Source organism: Mugil cephalus, chromosome 14 (genome assembly GCF_022458985.1).
Source record: "Mugil cephalus isolate CIBA_MC_2020 chromosome 14, CIBA_Mcephalus_1.1, whole genome shotgun sequence".
NCBI lineage: Eukaryota > Metazoa > Chordata > Actinopteri > Mugiliformes > Mugilidae > Mugil > Mugil cephalus.
Window position 1 is genome coordinate 11,446,156 of NC_061783.1, and position 16,713 is coordinate 11,462,868.

At 43.1% G+C, this 16,713-nt stretch overlaps 1 protein-coding gene across 3 annotated transcripts; it reads right to left on the bottom strand.

Moving 5' to 3' along the window:
* Positions 1-327: 327 nt before the first annotated feature.
* On the bottom strand, positions 328-16,656 carry yrk (Yes-related kinase). Of its 3 annotated transcripts, none has more exons than XM_047605110.1 (13): positions 16,517-16,656; positions 15,997-16,112; positions 7,818-8,054; positions 7,631-7,733; positions 6,943-7,041; positions 6,651-6,754; positions 6,337-6,486; positions 4,607-4,762; positions 3,811-3,990; positions 2,905-2,981; positions 2,659-2,812; positions 2,384-2,515; positions 328-1,486 (listed from the first exon to the last, which is right to left on the bottom strand). In XM_047605110.1, exons 1-13 carry the CDS (start codon positions 16,627-16,629, stop codon positions 1,278-1,280), a joined length of 1,830 nt encoding a protein of 609 aa, XP_047461066.1. In that variant the 5' UTR covers positions 16,630-16,656; the 3' UTR covers positions 328-1,277. The 3 variants fall into 3 exon arrangements, with proteins under 3 accessions (XP_047461066.1, XP_047461065.1, XP_047461067.1); XM_047605109.1 differs by lacking the exon at positions 4,607-4,762 and adding an exon at positions 5,293-5,457; XM_047605111.1 differs by lacking the exons at positions 4,607-4,762; positions 16,517-16,656 and adding exons at positions 5,293-5,457; positions 9,160-9,203 and having other exon boundaries at positions 15,997-16,434.
* Positions 16,657-16,713: the final 57 nt, after the last annotated feature.

Here is a 16,713-nt window from a genome sequence, read left to right on the forward strand (position 1 = left end):
GTCAATTCAATTCGATTAGGTGTTGCAAAAGGTGCAGTATTAGCCCTGAAATGTCTCATGAAAGTATTCTGGCGACTTGTCCAGGGTGTACCCCGCCTCTCGCCCGATGCCCGCTGGGATAGGCTCCAGCAACCCCCGCGACCCTAGTGCAGGAATAACCAGTACAGAAGATGAGATGAGATGTCGCATGAAAGCATTTTTTTGTGAATCTATTAAATCTAAATCAACATTTTTTCTATTTTTTTTTTTTTTTTTAGATAATACATGTTGATAAGACATTGTAAATATCCAAACATACACATAATAAGACACATGGCATAACCTGGATACTGTATCTGACCTTTATTACAATAATGACAGGGGAAACTCAACATGAAGGTTACATTCGTGTCTAAAAACATTCATTTCAATCGCTGTCCTTCTGCAGTTCACTGACATTCATCTTTCTCCTTTATGTTTCACATTTCCCTCCCAATGGATGAAATTTGCATAAATGTTAATTAGATATAGAATTCTTTGTGATGCGCAGATATATCTGAGTTAAATTAAAACAACGAAAGAGACAATTCATACAAAATTGTCATACAAAATATCAAAGACAAATAGAGAGTCGTTCCTTACTAACCCATGGACACTTGCACTATTAAAGGTACTAAAAATGTAATTTGACCACTGTAAGGCACATGTTGGTGGTAAACCAGTTCCAGTGGTCTCTTTATCTAAAGCTCATGATAGGGATGAAAAGAGCGGCCGTGACGTTCACAGGCGTTTATTGTAGACTGCGTTTTAAAATGTCTGACAACCTGTTGCACCTGCCATCATTTCTGTGTCAACATATTTATTTCAGGGAAACAGTCAATCTTCGGAAAGCTCTTCTTAAAAAGAGAAATCAAAGGACCTGAACATATATGGCAGCTGAACAGATCATGTACCCACTCGACATCCCCCCACCCCCCAACGCAACCATCTACATCTTCTTTCAGTTCCTTGTTGTCATGGTTACAGAGTAAAGCAACATTACTGCAAGGCCTGACCAGAAGAGCTCAGACTCTGTTCTTGAGCATTGTTTACCGGTCTGTCCTGAACAGGCTGCAGTGATCAGTGTCCAAAGGATGGATGCTGTCTTAAACAATTAAACAAGGCAATGATATGTATTTATATGTCATCAAATACACTGAAAGCATGTGTATTTCCTACAGCATGCCTGTCAGTGTATTTGTATGCTGGTGTCCATGTTTGTCCATTTATTGCTCCGTATGTGTCTTCAACGTGTGTCGTCACAGGTTTTCTCCGGGCTGGTACTGCGGCTCTGTGGCGGTGAAGTAATCCTCCAGGAAGGACTGCAGGTACTCAAAGGTGTGCCTCTCGTCGGCCTCCCGCCTCCAGCACTGCACCATCAGTTCATGGAGCGAGGCGGGGCAGCCCGGGGCGCAGGGCATCCGGTAGCCCCTCTCCACCTGCTCCAGCACCTCACGGTTGTTCATCCCTAGAGAGAAATGGGAGACAAAATGACAGATTAAGCACGTTTTGTCAGTTGTTGTGGTATTCATGAAATACTAGCATTGTATTTACTTAAAAATTGGGCACACCATTTATATGTGATATATTTAATTTCAAGAATAATTGTCATTGACTGACTAAAAGAACATTGTTGTATTTTTTTTATCCATTTTATGCAATTATTGTGTATTATTTCTTATCATATTATAATGTTTGTGTTGCTGAGGAATCTTCTTCTCACCTTCTGTGAGTCGCGAGCCATCGTCCCTATATATTTTATATTCATAATAAGTCTTTATAATATGTTTTATTACCAGATGGCACTTCAAAAAGTTGACTATAGCAGTTCTGTGGAGGAGATTATTGATCTCAGCAAGACCAGAAATATTCAAAATTTTTAAATGTATGTGGTAAGGAAAGAAAATCCACTGCTATTTTTCAATCAACATAATTTTTCCAAATCAGCCGTTTCAGGTGTAAAAGTAACATTTTGCAAGAATACTGTGATTTGTTGCACCCATTAAGTGCAGAAGCACGTATAGTATAAACAGGAAACTGTGCGATCATGCTAATTTACACAGCAGGGTGGCAGGTGCTTAAGAAGCGGTTATCCCTCCTTCTCCATTTTCTTTTGATGCACTATTGAGCAAGGCGCTTAAGCCATGCAGTCTCCAGTGGAGCTGCTCAGTGACCAGCAGAGCTGTAATGAGGTTTGTTTGGTGTGAAAATGTAAGCCAACTCTTTAGCCCTGCTTCGGCTGCAGCTACCTTTCCATATAGTAGCGCTAGTCTAATGTAGAAAAACACCTTATTGTGGAGAATATTCACTGCCAATAATGCATGTGAAATCGAAATACTGCATCCATGCAGGTATTGTCTAGTACCTGGGTATGGAACACGTCCCTTAGTGATGAGTTCAGTTAGTAGGATGCCAAAGCTCCAGACGTCTGACTTGATGGTGAAGCGTCCATAGAGTGCAGCTTCGGGAGCCGTCCACTTGATCGGGAACTTTGCCCCTGAAACCATGGCAACACAGCGGAGATGAATAATCACATAATTGAGATTACGAGGTTACGTATAAACCTATAGACACACTTAATCAGCACATTGTGCAAGCATGTCTCTTTTCTCCCGTCTTCCTCGTATCACATCCCGTTACCTTGTCGGGCCGTGTACTCGTTGTCCTCAATGAGCCTAGCCAGGCCGAAGTCAGCAATCTTGCACACCAGATTGTCTCCAACGAGAATGTTAGCCGCACGCAGGTCACGATGGATGTAGTTCATCCTCTCGATGTATGCCATTCCAGCTGCAATCTGCACGCCCAGGGAGACGTAAAGTTCTCATTTCTACAGCGAATGGGTACACTTTCTTTTGTCGACGTGTATGTGTTTGTGTCTGCGCTCACCTGCGCAGCCATGTCCACCAGCTGAGGCAGCTTGAGGCTCTGTCCCTCTCCATCTTTCAAGAAGTCCAGCAAACTCCCTGAAAAAGAAAAGAGGATCATGTTAACCCCTCATGCCCAATGCGGTCGACACAAGTTGACACAGCACATCGTGAAGCGAGTGTCATGTATCACTTGTAGGAGCTTCACGCAGAAATATATTTTACTAGCGCCTTTTATTCTTTGTCTTGTTTGTTTTTGGTGAATGCTGAAGAATTATTTCGCCTGCCTCCAGGTCACTTCCACAGGCAAGTCAGACGTCATGCTCAGGGAACCAGAGAGAATCCTTGGCATTGGTCAGATTTCAGTGTTCTGTCCAGTACGGGAGGCACTGGGGCTTGAACTCTGGTCTCCCACATTACAACACAGTTCCCTGTTCACCACCCTTCTGCCAAAATTTTAATGTGTTGAGTAAATTCATTCTCTGTTGACTGCCGTTTTCCTGTTCCTGTTTGTCAGATTTTCTGGACAACTCAAAAATGTAATTCTAAGAGAAAGATGAGAGTTAGGATGGTAGCCAGTTAAAGAATGGATAATTTCCAGGGTCAGTTCTGATCCAAGTACACCGGCAGAATTTACTAATTTATTTATTTATTTTTTTACAACATAAGATAACGTAAGATATATTTATATATAATGTTGTGCATTTATTAGTTTTATTCCCGACTTGAATTTCGTCGACAAATTGAGAGGTTGTGTGCCCTTGGTGAACTTTCACAATTCTGAATCCCATTTATGGAATAACAACACCTGTCAAATTTCTGAGGGACTCGCATCTAAAAGTTTAATGCTGAGGAGGCTCCTGCTCACTGTAAGGGCAGCAGTTCATACCTGTATTATGATATCATGACAGTTCATTCAGTCTGATACCTTGGCTCATGAACTCGGTGATAATGTAAATGGGCTCCTCAGACACGACGGCGTAGAGCTGCACCAGCTTGTCATGACGCAGTCTCTTCATGATCTGAGCCTCCTCCAGGAAGGCCTCGGGGGACATGGTTCCTGGCTTCAGAGTCTTCACCGCTACCTTGGTGGTGCCGTTCCACATGCCTGGCATACAGACCAAGTGGCTGTTAGTACATATACAGACTTCGAGCACAGTCATACACACTTCTGTTAGTGATGAGGTGATGGCTGCATGTATGTGTAGGCCTACAGTGCGTATTACACAAATGGAAACACCCACACATACATATAAACATCAAAGAACAAGGTGCACAATATGTATGTTACGACAAACGGACGCATGTGGTCAAATGTTTGGAGCATGCATATGTTATTTTGGACAGCATGCATGATTTGACAGGGTGAGGTTAGGAGGGAGGGAGGGAGGGAGGAATGGAGGGTCTTACATCAACACCAGCAGCACCTGAGTTACATGGACAGGCACAGAGCTCGGCTGGCTTTGGGGAGAAACGTTGCACGGCTCAGGAACCCAACACATTCAGAATCGGTCAGGGAACATTTTATGACAGCTTTGACAGAAATTGGTCGTAACTGCAAAAATATCCTTTGGGAATCGCTTATGTGTGATTTATTGGAAAAACAAACTTTGCTTACACGCACGGACATATAAACAGTCATCCACAGCTAGACACTGAGCCACAGTCTACAAATCACAGTACTAGAGGTTTCCCTCTCAGCCTCTGAAGGCTGGTGGTCTCACCCATCCACACGTCCCCGAAGCAGCCCTGTCCTAGCTTCCTTTGCAGGGACAGCCTTTCCCTCGGGACCTCCCAGGCATCCCGCCCAAGACCCAAGGTGAGAGGGGTGGAGTTAGGACAAGCGTGTGTCAGGTAATAACACAGCCCGTCATTAGTACCTATGAGGAGTACAGTAGGTGCCAAAGAGGATGGAGATGAAGGGGGGAGAGAGAAGAGGAGCGGGTGATTGAAAATGGGAGAAAAGAGGGTTTGTGAGGGGAGGAAAGATGGAAGAAAGATGGGTGGGGAGGTGACATAGAGATGAGGTGAGATGATGAAACATGCACATGCAATCACGGGGGAGGAGGAAAGCAACTCTGCACACCTGAATGCAAAACATGAACTAATTTGTATTCATTTGAAGGTGGCTCTTTCATATTTTTAAAGCATTTGTCTGAGAAAATGTGAAAGCTGCTGCAGACTATGATTCGGAGTTTGTTTTCGATGTGTGATCTGATCTGCAGGTGCATTTATTGCGGGTATAGGCAGACATCACAGACAGATAACAGGGCTTTACGACGCCTGTTTGTGAGGCCTTCGCAACATGTTTACAGATGTTATATGTACTTGCTGCTGTTTCGATATTTTTTATTCAGGTGTGCTTCCACTGTTACCTCTTCCTCCTTCAACACAACCCCATCAGTCCTACCCATCCAGACTTCTCCGAACTGGCCATTGCCCAGTTTCTTAATCAGCTGGAGAGATTCGCGGGGAATCTCCCACATATCCTTGGTCTTCACTGATAAGTCGGCCAGCTTAGGCATACCCCGCTTACAGCTGCCAATCAAACGGCAGCAGAGTCCCGCCGCTCTCTCTGAGAGAGAGAGGAGAGACAAACAGACAGGAAAGGAAAACAGAGCCAGGGCAGAGGTACAGAAAGAACGAGACAGGTTGCTCATGTGCTTATGCAATTGACAAGTGAACTAAAGTACAAAGGCACAAAGAAAGTTCAGCACAACAAACATAAACAGAATCAGCACAACGAGCAGACACACACAAAAAAAGCAACACAGGGTCATTGTAGTTAATAATAAATACTATGTTATTCAGTATGTTGCCAAATCTCTGACGTTGTGATGATCACAAACTGCAGGGTCTTTCCTCCATCAGTGTGAGCCACTAGGGGGCGAACTTAGACTGAGAGAGATGAGAGGAAGTGGAGGGTGTGAACATGGTGGGAACCCTCCTTGTCACAAAAACTCTAAATGTAGCTTTAAAAATCACAAACGGCCAGTGTGTTAAGTTATTACTTATTTAAAATTGCAAATTTATTTAAGTACTCATTAGGCAAAACTGTACGATCTCAAATAGTGTATATACACTACAGCGTATTACACCAGTACATTATTTTCTCTGATGCAATAACATGTAAGCATAATTTTAATATTGGGGCTTGTTAGGGTGGAGCTCAACCAACATAGAGAAGTTAGCAACTGCGGCAGAGTCGAAGTATAAAAAGGGGAATATTGCAAGCACCGCCATCTTACACAAGCACAGAAGGCTCCTTGACTCAGTACAAACCATAGGAGATTTAAAGCACTTGGAAAACATAAAATGCAACAAATCCAAGGAAATTTAGGTTTAAAGCAGGAGTTTTGTAAAATGGAGACACTTCTCACTGAGTGAAAAACTGAAAAAAAGAGGATGAATTTGTGTCCTTGTGCACGTTTTCTTTGTTTGTTTGTTTGTTTACCTGTGTAGTGCTCTACCAGCTGCTGCACAGTGTCAAACTGTGATCTGGTGGTGATGTAGTAGCCACCGTTGTCTAGTTTACGAATCTTATAATGCTTGACATGGTCTCCCTTATTGTCGTCCCAGTCACGGATGGACAGAGAGTAAGCACCTGTGAACACATGTAGGAAGGGGAGAGGAACAATGAGTGATAAAAAAGCATAGATTGGGTTAAAGTGACAGAAAGCCAGGGAGAACAGTCGAAAGCTTCTTAATATTCAGAGAAGTTAACCACTTTAAGATGTGAGTGTGCGTTTGACTGTGCGGTATCCTCACCCTTGGTGGTCTCGCTCTCTCGTATGAGGAAAGTCCCCCTCTGGTTGCCATGACCCAGTAGCTGTCTCTCCGCATCCTTCCTCCCCATCTTCCCAAAATACCACCTGTCACCATGACAACACCACATGTGTCACCACAGCAACAGCTCACATCACTTGACCTCTGGCTTCAGACTTCATGTCAATCATTGTGCAGCTTAAACTGTCAGTGCTGAAGCGAATATGGCTTTCACCGCTGTGCCTGGGTGCATGTGTGTGTGTGTGTGTGTGTGTGTGTGTGTGTGTGTACTCACTCTTCAGCTTGTATGGAGTCGACAGGAGCTACGTAGTTGGAGGGGATATAACCCGACTTGCCGGTGTCCAAAGAGCGAGCTTCCCACCAGTCACCCTCTCTACAAAAATCATGCGTAAATGTTTGCTTGAAGAGACGCAAAACATCACATACATGCTGTGTACATACATAATGAATGTCAGCAGACACAGTGTTCAGATGTTAGAGTCAGATCACAGGAAAAACAAAGAAGTTAACCAATCAGACCACATAAAGAAACTGGGTGGAAGATTAAATAGAAACGTGTGTGAACGTTTGCAGTAAAAGTAACTCTGAACACCTCGTCTAGCTGCAAACTTAAACATCATCACATAAATCAACAAAATGTAGAGCAAAATGTTTTTCGAGAGCATAAGCTTGTCGTCATTGCCAGCAGCAGCTGAGACCTCTGACAGTTCGCGGTGTTAATGGGTGCCATTTAATTGCAGCCTGCGGAGTTTAATGTATGCAAACAAAATTAATTACCTTTCGGAAGTCATAACTGATTCAATTTAACACACATCATATTCACGGTGTCTGTTGTTTTAATGACTAATATATATCTGTGTGTTACTGCAATCCAATCAGAGGTGTTTATTTACATGAAAGCAGCAATATCTGTACACACATGTGATGAGGGTACAGTTATGTCTGTGTGCATTTGTACTCACGTGTTGTTGATGATTTGGAATTTCTCTCCCTTCTGGAAAGTGAGGTCATCTTCAGTACGAGCGTCATAGTCATACAAAGCTATAAAGAGAGTGACTCCACCACCTGTATTCATGTACAACAAGAGAATGATCAGCTTCCAGGTGTAGCGTTCAGACATATTGTACGGTGGTCTGATTCTGGTCCTACTTGTTATGCCTCCAGACCGCTGTGAGCTGGAGAAGAAGTCGGAGGCTTGGAAGGGCTTGTTGAAGTCTGGGATGGTCGGGTCAGGAGAGAAATGGCCCTGGTCAGGGTTTGCCGACAACCCTCCAACGTGGTCGTTCAAATGTCCAAAGTCTGTTCCTGATGTTGCTGCTACGGCTTTGGCAGGCTTCTTCTGTTTGCAACAGGTACACCCCATAATAACCGACACGAAGACGACGTCTGTGAAAGCCGGCAACAGAGACGTCATGCAGTGGTTATGATAAAACACACAGGTCTGTTTTTCTGCTCTTCAGTAGAAATTGATACTGGAAATTGATAACACCCTCCACATTGGCACAAACAGGTTAAAGACCTTGATGTAACTGTAACTAGTGAAGCAACTATAACTTCCTCTGTGAATTATAGTTAAGTGACAGTAAAAGCAGGAAATCAATGACACAATAGTTAGAGTTCCGATGTAGTATTGTAGCATTAGAAACAATAAGTAGTGAGTAGGTGTTATTTTGTAAAGAACAGAGTGGTGATCAGCAGAGACCTGTGGCTTACACTCAATAACATATTTCATACTGCAGCATTCAATACACCTAGAAGGTCTGAAGTCAGATCTTGAAAAGAACATGCCTGCTCTGTTGCATTTTTAGCATTTTAGCATAACTATTTTTTACCAAACATCACAACGTTAACTTAACGTAGGTTGAATCTTAGTAAGTGGTGAAAGGTTGTGTGAACACAGGCCACGGTGTTGGATTTAAAACGTAAGCTGCTATTTTGTGGGATGACGTCAAAACGTGGAAGTCGGTGTTATGAATAAGACGTGACCTCTACTGACATTTTCTTAAACTGGCGGACAGGGTGGATGTGAAAAAAAAGAAGCTCAAATTAGACTCCACATCTTGCAAACTCCACATCCCCAGCTTGTGAGTTTGTACATTTTAAGCCTTGACTGTAACCTACTTTTGACCCGAATGGTTTGCAAAAATGCATCGTCACAGCTGACGTAACATTAGAGCTGCTTTCACTGACTGTCTAGCACACTGCATTATGGAGGCACATTACTTGCTTAATTAATTAAAGGACCATTATGGGATGAAATAATTATTACAAAGTCCTGTCCGTACCCACGACTTCAATCACAAGCCAGATAGAAAGTGAAAGTAGAACACATTAACAACATACGGGGAGTAAAAAAAGGGGAAACTAAAGAGAACTGTGAAGGGAGAAGTGACAAACTTTAGATAAAAAAACGAACTTCCCTCAAGCGGGAGGAGGGGGTAGAAGAGGGGGTGGAGGTAAGGTGGGAAGAGAAGTTAACTTTTTTCCCCACCTGATGTCTTCCTCAGTCAGATCATCTGTCAGTCACCATCGCCACTGGAAAAAAAAAAAAAAAAGGGGGAAGACGTGAGTGACAAGGGCTGGAATGAGAAAGCAGAGCAAAGAGAGGATGAGTGGCAGAGAGCCAGAGAGGAAAAAGGTGGAGAACGTGTGAGAAAGGCTCAAGAGCACTAAAGTGTGAATTGACAAAGGGACGCATGAAGGCAGACACAAGGAGGTAGAGAGGTTTGAAAAAAAAAGAACTCAGAGACAGTCCGAGATAAGGAACGACAGAGAGAGATGTGAGGTTAGCCACTTCCCCTTTTAGTTGGCTGCTCTGAGACGGCGCAGTCAGTCATTCTCTCTGGTCACCAGCAGTGTGAATGCGTCTGAGCGTGTGTGGGTGTATGCGCGTGTGGTGAAATAAACCTGTAAATGTCATCACTGGACATGGGTAACCGTAGGAAGGTGGCTGCTGGAGTTGCTGCGAAATGTGTTTACGCAAAGGCCTTCGTGTCGATGGACACACGCGCATGCAATGCTGACTTCCAGTTTCAAAAGAGACACATTGTTTCAGTGAAACGTGTTGACAAAGCAAAAGCTCGGACCAACATCGAGAGGAAATAACACGGAGGGAGAAGACCATAAAACGTTTTCATTGTGTGAGGAGACCCCTGCACGGTCATCAACATGAGCTTTCCTGATCAACATGAATGTTAATCTCTTCAGGAAAACCTAAACCTCTACTGCCAAGTGCCGTTCTCATTGTGGGACTTTCTTTTTAGAGCCAGATGACGCTAAAAGGGACATAAGGCTTAAGGCAATAGAAGTGCGAGAACTGCTCGTAGGTCAAAGATGAAGCTGCTACCGGCGGCGAGTTCGCTAAACGTAAAGGTCCAGTGTGACAAATTCAGTGGCATCTTTAGGTGAGGTCATAGATTGCAACCAGCTCCTCTTGTCAAGGGTGTAGGAGAACGTTTGTTGGCTGCCACTTATATGTAAACATGTGGAATATCCTCTCTAATACAGGTTTGTCTGTTCTTTTCTCTGTTACTGTGGAAACATGGCAGCGCATCATGATAGGCTTTATGTTCCCTATGTAGGTATTAATGACTCACTCTAAGCTAACAAAAACCCAACAATTTATTGCTCCAGTTGATTACACCACTACCAAAAACATAACTTTGAATACATTTAGATATTTATATACATATATATTAGTTCTGCTAAAATATTCTACACACTTGACCTTTAACGTTGTGTGTGGAAACAGCTGGTTTCAGGCATTAACGCAAGCAAACAAAGTCAAAAGTGCAGAATTTAACATGTTATATCTTGTTTGTTTAATCTGAACGAACTATTCATTTTAATTAATTCCATGATAATACAATCACCGTGCACCAACTCCTTCCCTTTGAGAAGGTTCAGCAGCAGTTTTTGAACTACGCCGATTATAGATTAGAACAAAAATAACAAAGCGTTATCAAATTCCCGCTTCTAAATGTGACGATGTGTTGGGTTTTTTTGTCTCATGTGACTGAATATGTTTAGACCTTGTAGCGCTGCCCAGACAAACTGAGTGATCAGACGATGTCAAGTCAGGTTTTTTGTAAATTCTGTGGAAGGACTCTTTTAATTTTTACTAACATTTCACATTAGAAAAATGACAGTAATGAAAATAATCTTAAACTGATTCAACGTTACGGTCATTTTTTTGGAATTTTTAAGCCACCCTCCTTGATTATAACAGGGTCGACAAACTATTGGAAGACGCCCGTCGGTATAAGTCCGTACTACTGAACGAATGGCTGCAAACTGGCAACCTTTGGAGCTGACTCCAGGCTACATTAACCCCACCTATACTGAGGAATGTGGGGGAAGTCACACAGAGGAAGAACAATACAAGTTACAGCGGTGATGGATGAAAAAACGAAAGTAATTCCAATTTCTTATGATAAAAAAAAAAAGAGAGACCAGAGCTCCGCCGTGAGCAGCACCGAATTTGTTGAAATTCCTTCCTTGAAAATCTGTAAAGCAGCAGAATCTATTATGGGCCACATCCAGAATAGTTTGTTGCTCACTCAGAGCAAAATATGCAAAAGCTTCACGCGTGCAGGATCCCGCACGCGCGCACACACACACACACACACACTCGTTCTCTATCAGGCTGGCCATCATGAGAGCTGCAGGAAGTTAGCCCTGTTAGAGTTTCCTGTCCACCCCTCACAAGGCTCCCCCCTTTTCCTGGAAACTCAGGACAGAGTACATCCACACACATCCACACAAAGTAGCTGCAGTGCAACAAAGACCCCCAACACATGTTTTCCTCCCTGTTGCTGCTGTTCTCTACTCGGTGCCAACACCCCTCCACCCACAGCCTTTCATATTCCCTCTATCGGCCCTCGCTGCTGACTTCCTTCTTGTGCTAATGAACCATAAAGCAGAAGTGACAGGGGCAGAAGATGGCTCTTCGCTTTGATCTGTATCTCTCTGCTGACCTTTCTCTCATCTTCTCCTTCTTCTGCTTTTTCATGGATTAGAAGATAACCACAGACGAGGCTGACACAATCACACATAAGCATTCCCGCACAAACCGGGGGGGGGGGGGGGGGGGGGGAGGAGCAGGGCGGCAATACAAGTCATTGTTCTCATTCAGGTTCCTGTTGACCAGATATTCTTGACTGTCTTCCTCTCTGCACACAGAAGCTGTCATAAAACATAAATAGAATCTAATCATTTTGTTAGAAATTAGCCAGAAATGTTTACGGTAAATTATAATAAAAAAAAAAAAAATACACAAATGAACTCAGTCAAGCGAAACAGCCCAAAGCAAGCACCTGTCACGGAGCAGACTGGTGTCCAAACCAACGGCGGTGTGTTTTCCCCTCACCAACTCGCGCTTTGTGGCAATGATTTGGTTTTATGCTTCAATCTGTCTCAAACATTAGAAGCACTAGAGTAAAGTGTGAGCGTATGCGAGTGTGTGGGCGTGCAGTGGTAGTGTTGAGTTGTACAGTGGGGGTTGCACGGTGGGTTTGCTCACTGGGTACTTGTTGTTGTCATGTACTTGTGTTTTCAAATAACGTAGAATTACGCCTAGACTGAATAAAGTACTTTTAGAAAGTAGTTAAGATAGAGATATAGACGCACGCACAGCCTTTCAACTTGTCTAAAATACGATGTTGTATGAACAACAGGTCATGGACATCACTTCTTCACAACGCGTCTGCCATCAAACCGTGCCTTTCGCCACAGTACTTTCCAAGTCTCTTGTAGTTAAGTTAAAACTGAACTTTGTTACACTGAGTGGCTGCTGACTGTCACAGCTGATTTTTTATAGCATCTGGCAAATACCAGAAGAAATACTTATAATACTCTGTGAACAGAAGCTGCTTCCTCTGGTGGGGAGGTGTGTGGTGTCGGTTTGTGATCAGGCAGCAACAAGAGTTGCTTTTACAGCGCAAGCTAATAAGTCATACACAGTATTTTTAGACTTCTGTCTTCATGTCATTTCAACATTTAACGCTCGCACAGTTTCATATTAGACATTCTCAACTAAAAACAGCTTGTACTGGAAATACTACAAAAGAAACTAAAACTCGTGCAACGTGTGCGCAATCTCCAGAAAGAATAGAATTTCTTGACATTATCTTTTAATGCGCTGAAGTTGCAGAGACACCAGATACTTAAAGCAGCATGTGGCTGCATGTCGTCTCAGTAATTTAGTAAATCAGCCCTTTACGTAAAACCCATTACAGAGCAGAAGCACCGGAGAAACTACTGTGCTATTTTAAAAGTCACATTAATAAAAAGTAGCCATTACAAAATGAAAGCCCCGGACTCATAATGTTCAGTAGTTACAGTCGATCCAGAAAGTGTCTAGAACCTTCACATTTTGAGCTCATTTTAAATGAATATAACGGCACTTTGTACACTTTTGTTCAAGTTATTTTTTCGTTCTCAAAGACAATGTATTCTGACATCATTTGTTAGTTTGTGAAGTCCTTTTGGCATCAATTACATCTCTGCGTTCTTGGATGTATCTTCAAGATATTTGAGCCGTTCATCTAAAGCTTGTTCAGACTGGATGAGAAGCATCTTCAGGTCTGTGCTGTGGGTGGGCTCCTACCAAAGACGTGCCTCAGCCTCACGTTGTTTTGTCAGTATTTTGTCAACATCTCCGTATTTGCGTTGATCCGTTCTTCTGAACAACCTTTGTGTCACGGCTGCTGCAGCACAAAGCGCCTCCCTAGCATTATGCTGGGACCACCGTGCTTCACCTTTGGGTCGATTTCAGCCAGAGAGTGAACAGCGTCTGGTGTTCGTCAGATACAGCGCTAAGAGTTCTGCCCCAAATGTTTGATTTTGAACGCATCACGGCACAAAATCTGCTTTGTCTATTTGACAAAAAAGTAATAGTTCAAACTCAAATCTGTTCAAGTTTTCCCTGAACCAACTGTATACAAATACCCCGGTCAGTGAGGTTTTATTTAAGGTCAAGCTAATTTTAACTACTTCATGTATTCGTTTAACGTATAACAATTCGCCATATTTAATAAAGTCGTCACTTATCTCGTTTGTAAACCTAATCTTGATCTAAAAATAATGAACAAATCTACAAAAATACATAGGAATATAGAAATGCTCGAAAAGTTGAACTCAACAAGACGCCGAGCACAAATAATTAATTATTTCCATAACTTTAGGACAGAATATTTGTTCACTTTAAACAATATAAGGAAGCAAATAAATTCTGACTCAAAAACCACAAGCACACATTCAGTGCATTCTTATAAAATCACAATAACACCGCCCTCCATCACCATCGTCACGCTCACAAACATCCAAATCCAAATGACACACCCTTTCCTGCACAGTGGACGGCAGATAAGCTGCTCCCAGCGGGGAAATCCACTGCAGGCAGCAACGCTGGAGCACTCAAACGCACAGAAGACTGCAAGATCTGCGGCCTTCTATTTTATTTATTTATTTTTTAATCAAGTTCTGTGCTAAGCTCAGACTTTCTCCGCCCTTCCTCCTCATCATCTCTTTTTCTTACCTTTTCTTTCTCTCACCCCGCTCTCTCTCTCACCCCTCTCTCTCTCCCTCTCCCTCTCTCTCTCATCAGCAGGAAGCTCCTCAGGATGCAGAATGTGAGTGGGGAAGGAATGATAGGACAATGGGAAGCAAGCTGTCACCGAACCCTCACACACTTAACACGCACACACACACACACACACACACACACTCTCCAAGAGAAAGGACAGGGAGAAAGAGCTGGAAAGGAGCAGTGGAAAAGTAAGGTGTCTCGGTCACCAGGATGTCCTGTTTCCACGTGATGTCATCATATCCGTTTGATACAGAGGACTGAGCTGACTACATTTGTCATTTACGTTTGTCATCATCATTTGCATCTAGGAACATTTACACAATCTTCTTAAACATTAAGGACTCGAGGAGGGGTTCTGAGAGTGTCAACAGACTTCCTCGGGTCAAGAAAACACGTAGAGCCTCTCATCGCACAACGCACAGCTGACATCCTAAGGACATCCAAGAGCACTAGTGTCAGACTGTGGCAGAGCTCATCCTCGACAAATTTCTACAAACATTCACCTGCTGGAGCTCTCAGCTGCTTGGTGGGAACGCTGCATGACGACGGTAATGTCCATTTCTAACCCCCCCATAAAAAACATCTCCACACCCCCTTCCTTCCTGCCTAGCCCCAAGGCTAAAGACAGGAACTGACCTCGTAACGAAACAGGAAGTGATGAAGTCCAGCCTTGAAAGGCCTAATCGCCGTTTTCCTCATCCAACCTTCAAGACTTCAGGAAAACTCCTCCACATCCATTCAACAAACTTCTCAGAGTTTGCGTAGAAACAAGTGTTTATGCTGATTAAAGAAAAGAATGTGCGATTATGCAACGCGCCTACATCACAGGAACACCTGCATGGGATCATATTAAACACCACAGATTGTTGGCTATGTTAAGGAAACAGGCAGCCTGGCCTTTTCCTCAAGGTGGTTTCCTGTCTGCCAAATAAATCACAGTCACATTTAATGGAGGGAGATTTTAGATCTTAGGCACAAATGACAATTTGGGAATGCATCCATCACAGATGTGCAATGCACCGCCCAATTTGTATTTGTTTCTTTTTAACTACAAATATTCCACTTACTACAGTCATATATCTCATAAACTTGCCAGTCTTGCGAGGCACAAAAGTGTCACACATCAATGGGGCTGTGACCGACTTCTCTGGTAAATTCCACTCTTCTAACAATGCAATGTTGGCTGTTTGATTTCTAAATGTCATCCTCTGTGGGTGCCGTCCAGCAGAAGAGTGGAAGTAGGCCTACATGGTCGCACTTCATTAACTTCTGTCAGACAACTAACTTCCTTTTATTTAACAGCCAACTTAAAGTTACTCAATTTCCACACAAAAAAACCCCGAAATTAACAAATAATCCGACGGCTCAGTTAAAGCTACGCAGATGGCGCTGAGGTGAAGGTGTTGGGATGCTATATATAGTCTCTATATATATATATAAAAAGAAATGTTTGTAACACTCAACACTTTCACTGTCCTTTTAACTCGATTAATTTTAGTCCAGATTTTGGCCAAGTTCCTCTACACACCGAGAACCAAAACAGTGAAAAGTTAATTTTATAGCTAATGAAGGACAAAGGCGACCGTTTGTGACATAATTTAGGATAAAACATTCACAAAGTTCTTTAACAATGCAGTGTCAGTTCTTCAGAAACTACTTTAATCTAATTACAGTTGAGGGATAAATGTCGTTACATGTTCGGAAATCATTTACGGGATAAAGGGAGCAGAGAGTTGTTACCTGGCCGAGGAGAGGCTGTTGTCCCGGGGGGTCGCGGATGCGGACGGAGCTGAGAGGGAGCTGTCCGGAGGCTCGAGGGGCGCACGGAGAAAAAGTCGCGCGCTGCTGCTGCCGCTCTGAAAAAAAGTAACAAGTGAGAGCGCGCGCGCGTCGTCCGGAAAGCTCGGAGTAATGCAACTGCTCGCGCACAGCAAGGACCGGCCCCGAGGAAGACGCGCCGCACGCACGTCTTGCAAGGTATATACTTGATTCAGCAGTGGGCAAGAAACAACATTACTACTCTAATCCTTCTATCACTGCAGCCCGATGAATGACGGCGGTCGTAGCAAACATGTACAACGAACGAGATTAATTAATTAACAATTAACAACATACAGTTTTCATTTAAGAGTAAGAGCACGCGGCAGGCTAACGATAAAGTAGGTTGCCGAAGAACACTACACTACACTACATTACCAGTGACTTTGGGTCACTTTAAGGACAAGTTTTTAAAAAAATAACACAACGAAACAAAACCTACGTGGAGCTAATGTGGAAGTTTGCAGAAACCGTAACCCCACACTTAACCGTAACTGCAAGCTGGGCGTCTTGACGATATGCAAGCGCAGGATTGGACGTGACACATTGACTCATATGGTGTCAATGACAGGAAGACTGAGAATGAGACGTGTGACATCCGCGTAGCTACACAAAAAAAAGGAAAAGAAAATAGACTCT